Here is a 17438-nt window from a genome sequence, read left to right as displayed (position 1 = left end):
CTTTTGCTTTTGATCCCTTTCAGTCAACTCTCAACACAATAGGCAAAAAGATTTCTTTCATAAAAGGAAAATCACGTGCCTTTCCTTCTCAAAAATCTCTGCCACCCCATCTCAGCTCAAAGTAAAGGCCAAAGTCCTCACAATGGTGGAAAGGGTCACTGTTGCCCATCTTTACACTACTCCAAGCCTGTATTCCCTCCCTCCACATACCAGGTATGCACCCCCTCAGGGCCTGTGTTCTTGCAGTTCCCCTCCCCAGACAGCCACATGGCTCACATCCTCACCTCCTTCAAGTCTTTTTATTGTCTGTCTTTCCCAAATGGAAGTTCCAATAAGACACGGATTTTTTGTTTGTTTGTTATAGCCTCAGTGGTTGGAACAGTGCCAGACAAATATTAGGCACACCGCTGCAAATCACAAGTTTTGCTGTATCAAAGAATGAAATGCTTTAATTTAACATAGTTTGTATTTCCAATAAGATCTGTTCTACACTTTTGCAAATTTTTTGGTAAATTTTAATTAGGTAAAAAAGAATATTTACAAAATTTGTAAGGCATAAGGAATAATAATATAACAAACAGCAGTGTTTTCACTACCCACTTTAAGAAAGAGAAAATTACATCTCTCAAGTTCTCAGAAGTAACTCAATTTTGTATTTATCATTATTTTGCTTTTCTTCATACGTTTACTGTAACATTTATCTCCTTAACCAAAATTTACTTATTTGTCCCTGTTTTTAAACGTTACTAAAAGGAAATCATATTGATTTGCCTATTTTCCTCACGCATGTTCCTAAGAGTCTATGTTCTTCTGTATAGACATAGCTGAATCATTTTCACAGCTATATTGATGTGGGCTATGGGTGGCAGGCTCTTTGTCTCTTCAGAGATAATCTAAACTATCTGTGACTTGTGGGTGTGGGATGATGAAAGGCTGCAGTCCTGCCCTTGGGGAGCAGGAAACAGTTTAACAATGCAAGATCTATAAACTTTAAGTATTCAGGAGAAATGCAAATCGAATATGCTAAAGGCTTATCTAGAAAGTCTGAAGTCCATGCTAAAAGCTTACCTAAGATGTGGAAGATATATTTGCTAATTGAAGCCTATTGAGAACTGAAACAAAGCGACCATTTGGCCTTTCCTCTCGGTATAAAAGACATTTGAAAATCTTTTTCGGGGCTCGGGATTCAAACTGAAAGCTCCCGAGTCCAGCTGGCCTTCAATAAACCATTTTTCCTTCTCAAAATCATTCCTGAGTCCTGGCCTCTCTATACACAAATAATTGAGCCTCTCTCAAATTCTACAACAATATGATATTCCATCCTATACCTATACTGTTGATTCATGCACTCTATTACAAACAGAAACTTTACAATATTGAATTTTCCTATCCATGAACATGGCCTCTCAATTTATTTAAGTCTTGTTTAAGGTCTAATACAGTTTTATAATTTTTGCTACAAAGGTCTTACACATCTTTTTTAGATTTATATTTAGGTACTTTACATTTTGATGCACTTATTAATCATACCTTCTTCAAAATTAAATTTCAATTGTTGAGGTACAGAAATTTAATTGATTTTAATATACTAAACCTTGATCAACTCTATTATCAAGTTAGATTATTGGGTCTTTTATTTATGAATTTGTTTCTTTGGTTTGTTTGAGGGACCAGGGCCTGGGGATTGAACCTCATATGTAAGGTCTGCACTCAACTGCTTGAGCATTATCCGCTCCCCGTGAATTATTAATAGTTCCTAAACATGTGTATTTTAGCTTTCCTCTATTGGTTTCTAAACTTTGGGCACTTATATTCTGAAAATATGGTCTTTACAAGATTGAGACTTTTGAATTAGAGAACTTCTTTGTGACCTAACATGTCTTCAATTTTTATGAACTTTTTCCTGGGTCCAAAAAATGAGCATATATTCTCTGTGGATGCATATTTCTATACATATATTAAATTAAGATTGTATAACATTTCTGGGAGCAATGTTTATGCCACAGCTAAGTTCATTTATCTAGCATGATTCTGGTTATTTAGCACCCAAGCTAATTCAGAATTAAGTGTCCTTCAGTTAGGTAGCTCTTCAACAAAGGTAGGGCAGATATAACCATCACAGTTTACCAAAGTGAGATTTCATGTTCAAAGGGTTAAATAACTAGTCCGGATTACCACAGCAAGTGGCACACCTGTAGTCTGAACTTTGATTTGTTTTACTTTGTTTACAATTTAAGGCAAGAAACCCGGTATTATAATTCCAGGCAAGAAATCTCAACTACCCCTTTATTCCACCTTCTCGTTGGCATTTCAATAACCACTGGGGTACGGTGCTTTATAATTCTACACCCCAAAGCTCTCTCCCAGCCATCTTCTTTACTGCTACTTTTTATTTTCACTGAAATAAGTAAAGAAACATAAATGCATACACCTGTATTGGGCAACGGTCACGGCGGCCTCAGGCTCGGTCCTGAAGCCCGGCAGGTGCCGGCTCAGGTGGTCCTCCAGGGATCGGCGATCCAACCTGTGTTGCGGCAGCACTTCGGCCGCTTCGGGTTCACCACTATTCCCGGGCTCCACGGCTGTCGCCGAGGCAGGCCGCAGGTCGCCACGAGGCTCCAGGGTCAGCTTTCCTCCAGCCCCAGGAGCTACGGGACCGCCCGGCCGCCGGGGCGGGGGCTGCTCTGCGGGCGGTGGTTCCAGCCAGTCACGTTCCGGGCACCGCTGCCCAGCGTGCGGTGACTACGGCTCCGCTGGGAAAAGCCAGAAGTTCCGGCTGTGTGTTTGGACATCAGAGAGTTTTCCAGTCAGCCTCAGAGGTGGAGGCCTCAATTTGTAAGAAAACAACGTGGCGGTCAAAGCTAAGGGGGAACAAGAAGGGAGAGACCTCCACCACCCCAAATGTAAGACGCCGGCGGCGCAAGATCCTGGAGGGTGCGGGTCAGAGAAAAGCTCCTCAGAACCTCCGGCCCAGGAGAAAAGAGCCTGGCGTTTCTGTTTCTCCTGCCCGAGCAGCGGGCCACGCGCACCGGCCCTGCCCATCGGTCTCCACGACCCCGGGAAGCGGAAGCCAAAGAAGGGAGGGGTCACCTTGAGGGGCGAAGCGGCGGCGGCGCACCGGAAGCAGCCGCGGCGCACCGGAAGCAGCCGCGGGGAGGGATCACTTGAGGGGTATAAAGGCAGCCACGCACCGCAAGTGGAACCGCGGGGGAGGTGGAGACGTGTCTGTGGGCGCTGGGCCCTCCGCTGACTGAGCCGAGAGGCCGGTGGGGGCCTCCTCACTTACTCTGGTGGGCAGCGCGGGGCGGCGGGGAGGCCGGGATGAAGGCCTCGGCGGCAGCGGGCCCGGCCGTGGTGGCCGAGTGTGTGGAGCGGCTGAAGCAGGAGCTGCAGGACCTGGAGCGGCACCTGGTCGAGGAGAACAGCCGGCAGGCCGTGGGGGGCGCCCGCGGAGGGGTCGTCCGGCCTGGCGTGGCGCACATGAGCTCGGAGGTGGTGGACTCCAACCCCTACAGGTGAACGGCGCCCCCAGTTGATGCCCCTCTGCTTCCCTGTTCCTCATCGGAATTACGTTGCCCAAAGGGCAAGGCTACGTGCTATACTGGTCAGATGCCCTTTCTCTTTAAAAAACCGAAGCGAGTCAGCCACATGGTGCTGCTGCTGTGCCGGCAGAGGACACGAACCCAGAGTTCTCTCGCCTCTGCCTCACTAGGCCACCTCCCTCCACAGGAGGCCTTAATCATGCCAGTCTCGAGGAAACCCTGCAGCTGGTGAACTTCCAGAAGGTGACGTTCACTGTAAAATCCCTTAAGCATAAACGTCAAGTTTTCTAAAAGGTTCATAAACCAGGGGCCGGGGAGAGGAGCCCAGGAGTGGCACCATTCATCAGGTGCTCGGGAACGTCTCTGACCATTCTACTTCACCAGTCCTGCCCGTCCCTTTCCTTTCCTAAGGCTTCTTAATTCAGCAGAAATAATGTCTAAAATGTTTTTTTCCTTTTTTTCAGCCGCCTGATGGCATTGAAGCGAATGGGAATTGTAAATGATTATGAGGTATGATAAACCTTCCCAAATTTTTGAAGATGATTTGAATAAATGAAAATTTCTGGTGACATATTGATGAAGTTACTAAGCAACACATACATAATTTTTCATTTGACAGAAAATCCGTACTTGTGCTGTAGCAATAGTAGGTGTTGGTGGAGTTGGTAGTGTGAGTGCTGAAATGCTGACGAGATGTGGCATTGGTAAGGTAAAAACATTTCTCTTCACCGATCATATAGAGAAATACTAACTCCTGGAGTAAATGAGGTACAGGTTAGGTTTCTTTCCTCATTACTAATGGTTTATTGATTTGTGGCATATTTATTCAGACGCTCGTTCTTCCGAGGGTTTAAGACAGATCCCCACTCAAATGGAAGCTGATGTTATTGCTAATTAAAGAAAGAACTAAGTTGTGTTCAGAAACTTTTTAGTTTGGGTGATATGACCATTTGGACTTACATGGTTTTAGATAAAGAAACTTAGGAAAGAAGCTTTTAAATTGATAGCCTGTGAGTAAAACACTAAAACATCCAATATTCCAAACACATGCTTTATGCTAGATAGATTACAGCATGTGCCTTTATTACTTTGAGTTTGAACTGGAGAATGATCCAGATTTTTTTTAACCCATTCATATTTTACTTTTTAATAAAATTTATTTGGATTGTGGGTGGTAAGTTTACCTATCTTTCATTTATAAAGCTAAATGTTAGATACATGGTAATTGGATAAGCTTTCCACAATCATATACCTTTTAGTTTATCGTTTCGATAAAGCAAGAATTCTCCTACAAAGTACCAATGCTTTAAACATGTGGATTCACATATGTCCCAAATTCTTTAAAGAAGATGGTTTTAAAATTGGCACTCTTTTATCAAGATAGAAAAGCCAAACAGCACAATAATAAAAATGTTTATTAAAATGTTTAATACCTCTCAAGAAGTTTTAAAAAGCCAGTCAAAAATTGCTTTTAGCAATTTTTAGCAATTTTAGCTTGAGTACTCTAGATGATTAAATAGGTTAGGGGTTCTTAACCAGGGATTTCAGGGGGTCTGTGGTCTTGAATTGAATAAAATCAACTTACTATATTTTTTCTGATCTCTAACTGAAATCTAGCATTTCTTTCACTTTTGAATGTATGCAATAAATTATAGTAGTCTTCATATAGTCATTGAATATCTCAAAAAATCACTTATGCTCATCCATTATTCAAAATTACGGTTGTTGTCAGACCTGACACTAGTTGTTTGTCATAAAACTATCAGTTGCTACATTCTGAGAAGGGGTCTGTGGTTTTCACCTAACTGGCAGAGGGTTCCATGGAACAAAAAAGGTTAAGAAAACCCCTGGACTAGGAATACTAAAGACCATCGAGATCAGTGGTTCTTAAATTTGCATCAGAATCACAAGGCTGGTTAAGACACAGATTGCCAGACTTTACCCCAGTGGTTTTAATTCTGTAGGTTTGGGGTGGCCTAAGAATTTGCATTTCCAAGTTCCCAGGTGATCTGGATGTTATTGATTCAGGTATTACAATTTCAGAACCACCATATTCTTGTTATTCAAAGTCAAATTCATGGAGCAGCAGGGGCACCAGCACCAACATTTAGGAGCTTGAAATGAAGACTGGAAGCCTAACCCAGACCTACTAAACCAGAGACTATATTATAAGATCCGCAAGTGATTCACATGCACATTAAAGTTTGGGGCGCTTGCCTGTATTTCTAACAAGTTCCCATGCTGATGCTATTGGTCTAAGGCCACATTTTGAGCAGTAAGGATCTAGATCAGTGGTTTTCAAATATTGCTGTAATTAGAATTACCTGGGGAATTTTAAAAAAATTCTGATGTCAGACTGTAATCAGAATCTCTAGGGATGGGACTCAGCTACCTGTCTTTTTTTTAAATTCTCCAAGTGATTCCAATGTGAACTTGAGTTTGGAAGCTAAGGCTCTAACTAGATAAGTTTCAGGAAGTCTTTCTTTAATATATAAAACAGATAAGAAGCTGATTCATGAGTTTTAAGTAAGGAAGTGGAAGATGAAGACCCAGAGTCTTTTCCATCTTAATAGTATCTGGAAACCCTTGAGTGCCCTAGATTACCAGATCCAGATCAGCTGCTTTACTATAGATGCTACAAGCCTAACATGTGAATTTATTTTTACCCACAATTAGCAAATGAGTATCAGAAATTGAGTTACAATTCACACCTTCTATTCCCAAGTTAGTATTTCCTACAACCTACTCCTAAGAACCTATGAGACAAACGCAAATTTAATAGCTTTCCAGACCTAATAAGTATTTGTTAAATGAACTTAAATCATGTTTTGGAGAAATTTTCTATGATTAGAAAATTACCACAGAGGGATAAATGGTATCTTTTCTAGCAGTTAAGAGTTATCTAGATTTTGATATGGGTTGGATTAATTTTTTTCTTTATAGTTTCTGTATTTAGAAGAAGAAAATCCCATATTTGTTTTCATTATTAAATTTAAGATACTGAAAGTTGTATTACAGACTCCCATAATTGTAAATCAGGAAGGGACCTTGGAGATCATTGGGGCCAACCTCTTTTTACTGATAAGGTATGGGATCTGTGATCCTTGCAAACACCGTGTGTGTTGATGTAACAGAGAGACAGATGCTGTTTGAAACAAGCCTAAGTATATGGCTGGAAACAATTGGTTTCTATAGTAATGTGAACAATCCTATTTGAAATGGTGTTTGCTGGCATGAGTATATGTAGTGTCATATTCACAAAAGGATTCAGGTATACTATAGTTGTAAGTTATAACATTTTTATCTTATTTAAAGGGTTCATTTATGTAATAGGTTCTTGGTTTTTAGCATAATATTAAAATTTTAGAATAAAATAGGATTTTGGCAGTTTTTAAAAATCCAAATGAATAAGATGAAAATTAATTTTCAGTGACTCATTTACTATAGGGATTCTTAACCTTTTTTGTTCCACGGACCCTTTTGCCAGTCAAGTGAAAACCACAGACCCCTTCTCAGAATGTAATGGGAGATAGTTTTATGACACTCAACATCAGATATCAGAGAAATAAAGATAATAAGAGAAATAAAGATAAAAGATAAGTTGATTTTTTTTTTTTCCATTCAAGTTCACAGATCCCCTGAAATCTTTTCATAGACTCTTGGGCATCTGTTGACCCCTGGTTAAGATCTCCTGATTTAGAGGGGCAAGAGAGCATTCTGTTTAGGGTACAGACACTGGATTGAGAAAGTGTGAATTTGAATCCTGCTTCTACTGAATATTAGCTGAGAAGTGGTTGGGCAAGTGCCCTAGTTGCCTCACTTCTGAAATGGAGATGATAATACCTGTGTACTTACCTTGTTTGTTGTTAGAAGCATTAAGTGAATTAATATGTGGCCATCTAGTGTTTTAGTTAAACTGTTTTAAACACATCAAATGTGAAGTCCACTAGTTAATTTTTTTAGTCAGTTTTTCGATAAGATTTTCACTAGAGTACCACTATTTTTATTTTAGTTGCTGCTCTTTGACTATGACAAGGTGGAACTGGCCAATATGAATAGACTTTTCTTCCAACCTCATCAAGCAGGATTAAGTAAAGTTCAAGCAGCTGAGCATACTTTGAGGTAAATGGAATAGCTGTTAAGGACCATATGAAGTGAAATCCTTGTATATTTGGGTATGAGTTAACCTGATATGTAAAATGGACCCCAATTTTTCACTATACAAATGCAGGTTTCCATTAACAAAGAATTCTCTTCCTGTTAGAGGGGTGGATTGGTAAGCTTTTATGGACCCTGAAATTTGAATTTCATAATGCTCATGTCATGAAATGTTATTTTGCTTTTGATTTTTTTCTAAACCTTAAAAAAAGTAAAAACCATTCTTAGCTTTCAGGCTGTAACAAAAACAGATGGTGGGCCAGATTTGGGCCATGGGCTTGGAGTTGTCATTTGCCAACCCCTGCTCTAGAAGTTCCTCTGTGGTACTTGCACTGAATTGAACGAGGAACGAAAAACTTTTTGTTAGGCTGAACTTTAACTACCAGAGATGGTAATGATTTAATTTCCAGCATATAGATTGACCAAGATTGGGGTAGGAACATTTTTATAATTCTTATCAGTCTACTTGCTTTTGAACCTAGTCCTCGAAAATGCAACATGAAATAGAACAGGACTTTGGATTTTCCTTAAATAGCTTGAATTTTTCTTTATTCTATTAAATGCTCTTTAGCTTTTTTCACTTTTTTCCTTCTTGATTTCTCTTATTATTCCTACTAGTAATCTTTATCTTTGTTCCCCTTTTCTCTCATAGACACATTAATCCTGATGTTCTTTTTGAAGTGCACAACTACAATATCACCACAGTGGAAAACTTTCAGCATTTCATGGAGAGAACAAGGTGAAAATGTTTACTTATGATTTTTTGTATAACTTCCAGTTCAGTTAAATATTTATTAGAAAATATACTGAGTTGTAGATATACATCGATATATATTTTAATATATTTTAATCTTGTAATTTTTGTGCCATTTCTGTGTATTAGGAGCTCAATTAAAAGTATATATTGTCTAAAAACAACAAAAAACCAAACCCTGTAAATTGTAATGCTATAACAAAAGATCCAAAATATAAGTTCTGTGTTCCATATGTTATTTCTACATAAAATCAGCTCTACAGAGACTGGCATAACATCACTGAAATAGTAAACTGTATTAAATTAATTTTTATTACATTCACATTTATAGTGACTGTATAAAATGAACAAAAGTCTATGAAAAAGCTGATAGGGAAATGCTAACTCTTGTGAAGAGACTACTCCCTTCAATTTTTGTAGAGGAATTATTACTACAGTAACATGTTTTATTCATAATAGTTATTCAGTACTTGCTATAAACTAATGCTTCTAAGATACATAAACATTTACTCAAAGACTGTGCGGCTGAACAAAGTCTAATTAGAATGCATTATGTCTTGAGATTTTCAAATAAAATTTTTCTGTGACTAGTAATGGTGGGTTAGAAGAAGGAAAACCTGTTGACCTAGTTCTTAGCTGTGTAGACAATTTTGAAGCTCGAATGACAATAAATACAGTGAGTATTCCTGTTGTATAAGATATTATACTTATAGATTTATGTATTTTCTTATATAGTCAATATATATTATCCATCCTAAAAATCCTGAATTTAAACCTTTTAATAATGTATATATATTTTTTAAGGAGTATCAGGAATTGAACTCTGGACCCCATACATGGGAAGCAGGAACTTAACCACTGAGCTGTGTCTGCTCCCCCTGTATATTAGTTATTTTTGGTGTGCTTTTAGGCTACTTTTGAAATTTATTTCAACAGCTATAGGACTTGTCTTGCCTTGCAGATGTTGCATATTTTGTATTATTAGCCTAATCTCTCATACTGATAGACGAAAGTATAAAATAGCAATAACTTCTGATACACAATTTTTAAAAATAGATTAATATTTTGTACTACTCTTTTTTTTGGTCAGCTTTAGTTTTAACTTTTGTTAGGTATTTTAAAGTAAATTTGTAACTGTACAAATTGCCAATAAAAACTTTGGTTTCTAAAAAATAAAATTTTAGTTTCTCAAAAGTAAAACAATTCTTTTGTATTATTTTAACTTATCAAATGAAATTTTGGATTTTTTTGTCGCTGAAATTATTTTAGAAAAGTGAATTTTTACATAAATTTTTACTTAAGAAATCCAGTAATCTATGGTTCAATTTAAACAGATATTTATTGATTGCTTGCTTGAATACTGTCAGTTTATTCTTCAAATGAACAATGGCAATTGTTAAGAATTCCATTTATATAACTTCCCCCTTTTTTATTCAGAAAATTAATTTTTAAAATCCTTGGTAATTCATTTAGTTGACCTGAATTTTTCATGAGAAGAATTGGTGACGAACTACTTGCTCTCTTACGTTCTTCCTTTGTTTTCACCTATTTCTACTAAGGCTTGTAATGAACTTGGACAAACATGGATGGCGTCTGGGGTCAGTGAAAATGCAGTTTCAGGACATATACAGCTCATAATTCCTGGAGAATCTGCTTGTTTTGCGGTATACATTATTCATTTTGGGCTATTTTTCACTGTTAGGTACTGAATTTCTTAGGGGTATTAAAAATATAGTACACTTTACAGGAAAAAGAACACTTTGAATATGATAGAATGCTATTCAGAATATCTCATACTTCCTTCCTTTGAAACGTGTTTTCTTTTGTTCCTTTTCATGTAGTGTGCTCCACCACTTGTCGTTGCTGCAAATATTGATGAAAAGACTCTGAAACGGGAAGGTGTTTGTGCAGCCAGCCTTCCTACTACGATGGGAGTGGTGGCTGGAATCTTAGTACAAAATGTGTTAAAGTAAATGGGGGCTAATTTTTCAGAATAGTCTTATCTGCTTTTGATAGAAATATTTCCTGAAGAATTTAAAAATTTTAAATAACCAGCTAAGTATTTAATTGTTTTAAATATTTTTTTATACATGTGTGTCTATTATATATAATCATATTGTGTGTGTATATGAATATATAAGAATATTATTTCCTCCCTGCATTTGTAAGAGCTCATGTTATGTGGTATACGTTGGTATTGATATATTTATGAAGCATTTAACCAAAAGATGCGGTCACCCCTCGGGCTGAAGTGTGGTTTGCTGACCTGGTGGGGGGCGGCGGCCGCGGTAGGCCTACTCCAAACCGCTGCCCCTGTAATAGGGTGGTTGGTCGGGCCCACCGCCACCCCTGAAGGAAGCTCGGCATGGGCGCAGAGTGCCCTCGGGTCTCCCCTTCTCGGCAGCCATGCTTCCGTGGCCGCCCCTCCTCCCAGATAGTGCCACACGATGCCTTCTTTCTCCCTGCGCAGGCGCAGGGCGGAAAAATCCAGTCTGCCCTTTTCCCTCCCCCCGACAGCAGCAACAGCCAGGCGTGGGCGGGAAACTCCAGTCTGCCCTTTTCCCTCCCCCCCCCCCCCACAGCAGAAACAGCCAGGCATGGGCGGGAAACTCCAGTCTGCCCTTTTCCCCCCCCCCACAGCAGCAACAGCCAGGCGTGGGCGGGAAACTCCAGTCTGCCTTTTTCCCTCCCCCCCCCCCACAGCAGCAACAGCCAGGCGTGGGCGGGAAACTCCAGTCTGCCCTTTTCCCTCCCCCCACAGCAGCAACAGCCAGGCGTGGGCGGGAAACTCCAGTCTGCCCTTTTCCCTCCCCCCACAGCAGCAACAGCCAGGCGTGGGCGGGAAACTCCAGTCTGCCCTCTACCCCAGCAACAGCAGCCACCAATCACTAAACCCTGCCACTTACCCCAGCAACAGTAACAGCCAATCCCTAACCACCACCCCTCCCCCGCCCAGTACCGCCCACTGACCTTTCTCCGGCAACCAATCAGAACAGGGCGTGGCTTCGACCAATCAGCCTTCCCCAGCCCCTATAAAACTGTTGCCTCTCCCTCAATAAAGTGGACTTGCGTGTTTACCTTGTCTCCACGGTAGTTCTTCTGCCGTGCGCCCTCCAGTCCTGAGAGCCCCCGACAAGGGCCTGGCCTCCCTTGTCCCCAGTTCGTCGCCTGCTTCTCCGGGCAACCCCCTCGTCGTCGGCTTTGCCGTGCGACCCCGTCAGCCAAACCGCGCAACCCCTGTGAGACCGACCCCTCGTCCCAAGCGGGACCGACCCCTCGTCCCAAGCGGGACCGACCCCTCGTCCCAAGCGGGACCGACCCCTCGTCCCAAGCGGGACCGACCCCTCGTCCCAAGCGGGACCGACCCCTCGTCCCAAGCGGGACCGACCCCTCGTCCCAAGCGGGACCGACCCCTCGTCCCAAGCGGGACCGACCCCTCGTCCCAAGCGGGACCGACCCCTCGTCCCAAGCGGGACCGACCCCTCGTCCCAAGCGGGACCGACCCCTCGTCCCAAGCGGGACCGACCCCTCGTCCCAAGCGGGACCGACCCCTCGTCCCAAGCGGGACCGACCCCTCGTCCCAAGCGGGACCGACCCCTCGTCCCAAGCGGGACCGACCCCTCGTCCCAAGCGGGACCGACCCCTCGTCCCAAGCGGGACCGACCCCTCGTCCCAAGCGGGACCGACCCCTCGTCCCAAGCGGGACCCCACCTCTACCGACCGAGCAAACCGTCGCAAAAAGATTTAAATCTCTGCAGGCTTGACCAAAGGGTAGTGACATAGACATGAAAACCCTGGGCTTCTACTATCTTTATTTAATTATTACTAAAAATAATCTGAATGTGATTAAAAACTAACCAGGGTATCATTTCTGCTATCCAAAAACCGTATCTAGCAACCACACCTATCTAAACTGTAACTAAAAAGAAAGAAAAAGGTACCATATTAGCTAAAATTAATGTCCAAGAGTTTATGAACCAACTCACAATCATTTTATTAAAGGCAGAATACCTTTAGGTTTTTTTCAGTCCATAATTTTTATTTCACTTTACAACTTTAATTAGCTTCTTATGTGCTTCTTAAGCCTCCTATATATTAAGATCAAACTGGAACATGAAACAAGGAGGCATCCTGATCTTAGTATCTGCTGCCAGAAAAGAAATGGTAGAAAGCGTATATAAGAACTTTCAAGGTAACAGTCTAGGGCTGTTGCACGTAAGAGAAAATAGCCTGTACAAGCTTCGGTAAGCCCTAACTGAAACATTTTGTAGCATGGTACAAAAGAGAGAGAGAGAGAGAGAAAATGCATGGTTACAAAGTATTCTTTTAAGGATGTATCATATTTAACCAGCCCTCTGTTGGTGGACATTTGGGCTACTTAAAGATTTTTACTATTATCAACAATGCTGCATATATCTTGCATATATCTTTATGTACTAGACTTTTGTACTGTGAACTTTTAGATGAGGAATTTGAGTAAATGCAGTTTGTTTGGTTTTTTTAGGAGGTACCAGGGATTGAACCCAGGACCTCGTACATGGGAAACAGGCACTCAACCCCCTTGAGCTACTTCGCCCCAGTACAGTATTTATCTTCACAGATATTATAGAAGTTTCCCTTCCAAAGGATGTACATTTCACTACAGTATAAGAGTATGTTTCCCCAACACTTTGATAATAGTGGCAATCTAATAGATGAAAAATGGATCTCATTGTAATTTTCATTTAATTCTGGCAAGGGCTGAGCACGTACCTTTTTCTGTAAATTTTCTGCCCATCTTCTTTGCTCAGTTTTTTGTCTTTCCTTAGTGACATACTGTAAGACCTTGTATATTAAGAATATGCACTTGAAAATGTTTGTCCTTTTATCCTTTCTTTTGTACGTGATCTTTTTTCTCTATACAGAAGCTTTTCAGAGGAGTCAGATTTGACTTCTGGGATACTGTAAACATTCTATATCTTGATCTGGTAATGCTTACTTGGATGAAGATTTGTGTAACAATTCTTTGAGCTGTACATTTAAGATTATATATTTTAGTGTGTGTACATTATATATGAAAATGTTTAAAAATTAAGGATTTGGTATCATATTTCAGGAATTTTTAAGACACACTTTTCCCACGTTTTAACCTCTGAAATCAGGATGCTTCTTAAATGTTGTTGACATGTCATTGGTTTTTTTATATTTTTTAGTGATTCATAAAATAAGAGTGTGTTCCACAGTTAGTGAAATAACCTTTTATTTCATTCATTCAGTAACTCTTTAAGCATCTCCTATGAGCCAGGCCCTGTGTGCAAGATAGAGTTTTCTGGGTATCATGCTACAAAATCATTACCTATTCCAAATCATTTTTTTAAATATTCAGATACTTTCTTCTAGAACTTTTATGGTTTTATTTATATAAATCTACTTTGCTTCATTTTTCCAGATTTCTGTTAGGTTTTGGTACTGTTAGTTTCTACCTTGGATACAATGCCATGCAGGATTTCTTTCCTACCATGTCCATGAAACCAAATCCTCAGTGTGAAGACAAAAATTGCAGGAAGCAACAGAACGAATATAAGGTATATGTCAGTCTATGAGAATATATGAAGGATCATAGTGCTCAGGGCAATAACTCAAGAAATAGAAACAAGTATTTAGATTTGGAATACAAGATAAACAGATTCCTCCTCAATTTTTAAATTTTTATTTGTTTACTTCTAAAATGGAAGTAAATTTATGTACAAAATCTTTACTTGCTTTTGCTAGTATAAAAAGCCTATCTGAATTCTTGATTAATGCCTCAGAGAACTGAGAATGGATAAAAACATCTCTTGTTTGATTTCTACAGAAAAAGGTAGCAGCACTACCCAAACAGGAGGTTGTTCAAGAAGAGAAAGAGATAATACATGAAGATAATGAGTGGGGTAGGTATTCCTTTATGAATTAAAATTGCAGCATAAAACAAAATCTTCCATGGCAGTGAATATAATTATTAAAATATCTTACACATTTTTAATGGTTATTGCTTGTTAAATTAAGATCCTTAAAATTATTATATGATCAAATTTAACTCTAGGTATTGAGCTGGTATCTGAGGTTTCAGAAGAGGAACTGAAAAACTCTTTGGGTCCAATTCCTGACTTACCTGAAGGGATTACAGTGGCCTATACAATTCCAAAAACTGTAATTTTAAAATCTGATTTATCCATAATAAATATCATATAAGAAAAAATTTGTATTTATCATCACCATGCGGTATTTGTTTCTGATATTTTACACTATATAGCATTAAGATGTGAGAAGTATTCAGTGCTAATATGGTGATATACAAAGCATATTTTAAACTGACAACATAGACATAAAATAGTTTCAATTACTCATTAACAGATCGAGTATTCTAGATTTTGATGAAAATATCAAAATCAATTTGTACATTGATAGTTTTAGCCATACCACCATTTAAAAATACTACTTCAGTACAGATCTCAAAACTATTCAAATTGCTGCCTTATTTTGAGTGGCAGGTAGGGATAATAAAGGACTTTTTCTTTCCTAAAAATTAGAAGACATATTTATTAAAGAAAATTTGCTTTATAAACTTGTTGAAAATGGTTAGGTTTACTGAGTACATACTCCTAAATCAAGAATTTTACATGCTTCTTTCCTTCATTAGTGGACAGCAAGAAGATTCTGTACCTGGGATAACAGTGGAAGATTCTAGTGAAAGCTTGGAAGACCTCATGGCCAAGATGAAGAATATATAAATAACGGACTGGCAAATATTTGATTTCCTATGTTGAAGCTTATTCCCTTGCAGTTAAAAACATTTGTTTTAAGATCAGTAAAACTTAAGGCAACATCAACTGATGTATAAATTTTCACTGAATTGTTATACTTTTTGAAAATATTTTGTTGCTTCATGCTCCCTTCCCCAACCAAATCACTTTCCCGAAACTCATGTGCCACTCTAATAAGTAAACATCAAAGGATTATTATAGGTGTTTATGAATTTTACCAAAAACTTCATCAGTTAAATGTTTTGACTGATTTGGGGGGGTGAGGTGGTTTGTGAGAGGGTGAGGCAGGATTGATCTGATGCTGTAGTCTTCCTTTTCCAAAAACCCCTTGTCTTGTGTTGCCTGAGGATCATGGATAATAAAGTAGTATGTGATCCTCAAATGCAGCTCTATTCAATAGAGCTAGCAAGTGCAATTGTCTTTCGAATTGCTCTGTACAAGAAAGTTGCCCACTGCTACTAACTTGACCTACAATGAGTTAAAATTAACCTATAATATAAAGACATCTTATCTTCTTAAAGGTTTCCTGATGAAATACAAGTTAAAATGTAGTCATTGTAATAGTTTGTAAAGCTATCATTATGGATAGACAGATAAAGGTTCTGTTATGAAATACAAATTATATTTTATACTGTCCCAAGGAAAAGAAATTATTGCATCTGTGGTATATCTGGAATCACTCTATTAATTGTGGAGCAAGAGACAGAAAATTTAGGCTCTTAAGATATCCGTATCACATAGGCTACCTTCTGAATATTTTACTTCATTTAATTTAGATTTCCTAGATGTTGTCAAGAGTTAAGCCTCCACAATGACTGACGTGTATTTTTTCCCAGGAGAGGTATCTATCTTCCCTTGATCCTGACCAGAAAACTGGTTTTCTCTGGAGGGATAACGTAACAAAAGCATACAGAACCTTGGTTGAAAAAAATCCCTAATGTTTTGGGATCCTTGGTTGAAAAAAACTCCTAATGTTTTGGAAACCAATAAATAACCATTACCAGCAGGCTGTTTCTATTCTGAATCTTTTGTTTTGGTGAGTTTTAGTTTTGAAGATTTGAATGTCTAAATTATATATCTAGGGGGAGAAATGTTAAAAAAAAAAAGACACCCCATGTGTAAAATAAAGTTCTAAAAACTAATCAGAATGCCCCAAATATCAAATGTTTTTAATATACACTTGAGGTTATCAGATCATATTGTTGTGATTCTTGTGTTTACCATTAAGAAAATAAGGGCATAGTTTGTCTTACCCTTGAAATTTATCTTTTACCATTTCTTTATAATTCAGCTGTCATCACCTGTGAAATACTTTTTCTAGTTTTAGAGATTTTTTTTTTAATTACAGAAGTTGTAAGCTTACAGAAAAATCATGGAAGTAATTTCCTTATACCTGCCCCCATTTTGCATTAGTGTGGCACTATTGTATTACAGATGAGACACTATTGTAATTGTGACATTAACCAGAGCCCACAGTCTACACTAGGTTCTCTGAGCAGTACAAGCCTATGTTTTTTTTTAACATTAATATGTAATTTTTATACTGGTAACAGACACCACCCAAAATTTCCCCTTTTAACCACATTCAGAATATATAATATTATATTTATGCTATGCTACTGTCACCACCATCAATTACTAAAACTTTTCTATCACCCCAAACAGAAACTGTCAATTAAGCTTTAATTCCCCACCCCCTAACCCTACACATCAGCCCCTGGTATTCAGGTTTCTGATACCATGTATTTGCTTAGTGTAATTATTTCACACCTGTAAGATCATAAAATATTTGTCCTATGTCTGGTTTATTTCACTCAACATGATGTCTTCAAGGTTAATCCATTTCACATATATCAAAATTCTGTTCCTTTTCACAGCTTAATTATACTGCATTGTGTGTATATACTACCTTGTCTCTATCCATTCGTCTGCTGATGGACACTTAGGTTGGTTCCATCTTTTGTCAATTGTGAAAAATGCTGCTATAAACATTGGTGTGCAAACATCTTTTCGAATCCCTGCTTTCTTTTGGGTACATACCTAGAAGTGGGATTGCCAGGTCATACAGCAAATCTATACTTGACTTTCTGAATATAGATTGCCAGAGGACAGGGAAGAATAGGGAATAAGGAGTTAAGGCTTAAAATAAACAGAGTTTTATCTGGGATGCAAGAAATGTTTTTGGTAATGGTAGCACAATAT

The 17438-nt window shown here is 38.9% G+C and overlaps 1 protein-coding gene across 2 annotated transcripts; it reads left to right on the top strand.

The window, feature by feature from the left end:
* Window positions 1–3256: 3256 nt before the first annotated feature.
* LOC105744185 (ubiquitin-like modifier-activating enzyme 5) lies at window positions 3257–16317 on the top strand. 2 transcript variants are annotated; one of them, XM_071212476.1, is made up of 12 exons: window positions 3257–3515; window positions 4007–4052; window positions 4162–4251; window positions 7555–7664; window positions 8353–8439; window positions 9046–9130; window positions 10014–10118; window positions 10296–10423; window positions 13883–14018; window positions 14288–14363; window positions 14516–14622; window positions 15120–16317. In XM_071212476.1, the coding sequence occupies exons 1-12, from the start codon at window positions 3322–3324 to the stop codon at window positions 15201–15203; spliced, it is 1248 nt and encodes a 415-aa protein (XP_071068577.1). In that variant the 5' UTR covers window positions 3257–3321; the 3' UTR covers window positions 15204–16317. The 2 variants fall into 2 exon arrangements, with proteins under 2 accessions (XP_071068577.1, XP_058145553.2); XM_058289570.2 differs by lacking the exon at window positions 14516–14622 and having other exon boundaries at window positions 3265–3515; window positions 15113–16317.
* Window positions 16318–17438: the final 1121 nt, after the last annotated feature.

The sequence above is a fragment of the Dasypus novemcinctus genome, chromosome 28 (assembly GCF_030445035.2).
Source record: "Dasypus novemcinctus isolate mDasNov1 chromosome 28, mDasNov1.1.hap2, whole genome shotgun sequence".
NCBI classification, from domain to species: domain Eukaryota; kingdom Metazoa; phylum Chordata; class Mammalia; order Cingulata; family Dasypodidae; genus Dasypus; species Dasypus novemcinctus.
The sequence above is the reverse complement of the archived record's forward strand: the minus strand, read 5'-3'. Positions and strand labels throughout refer to the sequence as shown.

Coding starts and splice junctions, on each gene's coding strand:
- LOC105744185 (XM_071212476.1), top strand. CDS start 3,322: ATGAAGGCCTCGGCGGCAGCGGGCCCGGCCGTGGTGGCCGAGTGTGTG. Junction 3,516..4,006: donor GTGGACTCCAACCCCTACAG/GTGAACGGCGCC, acceptor CCTTTTTTTCAG/CCGCCTGATGGCATTGAAGC. Junction 14,623..15,119: donor CCTATACAATTCCAAAAACT/GTAATTTTAAAA, acceptor ATTAGTGGACAG/CAAGAAGATTCTGTACCTGG.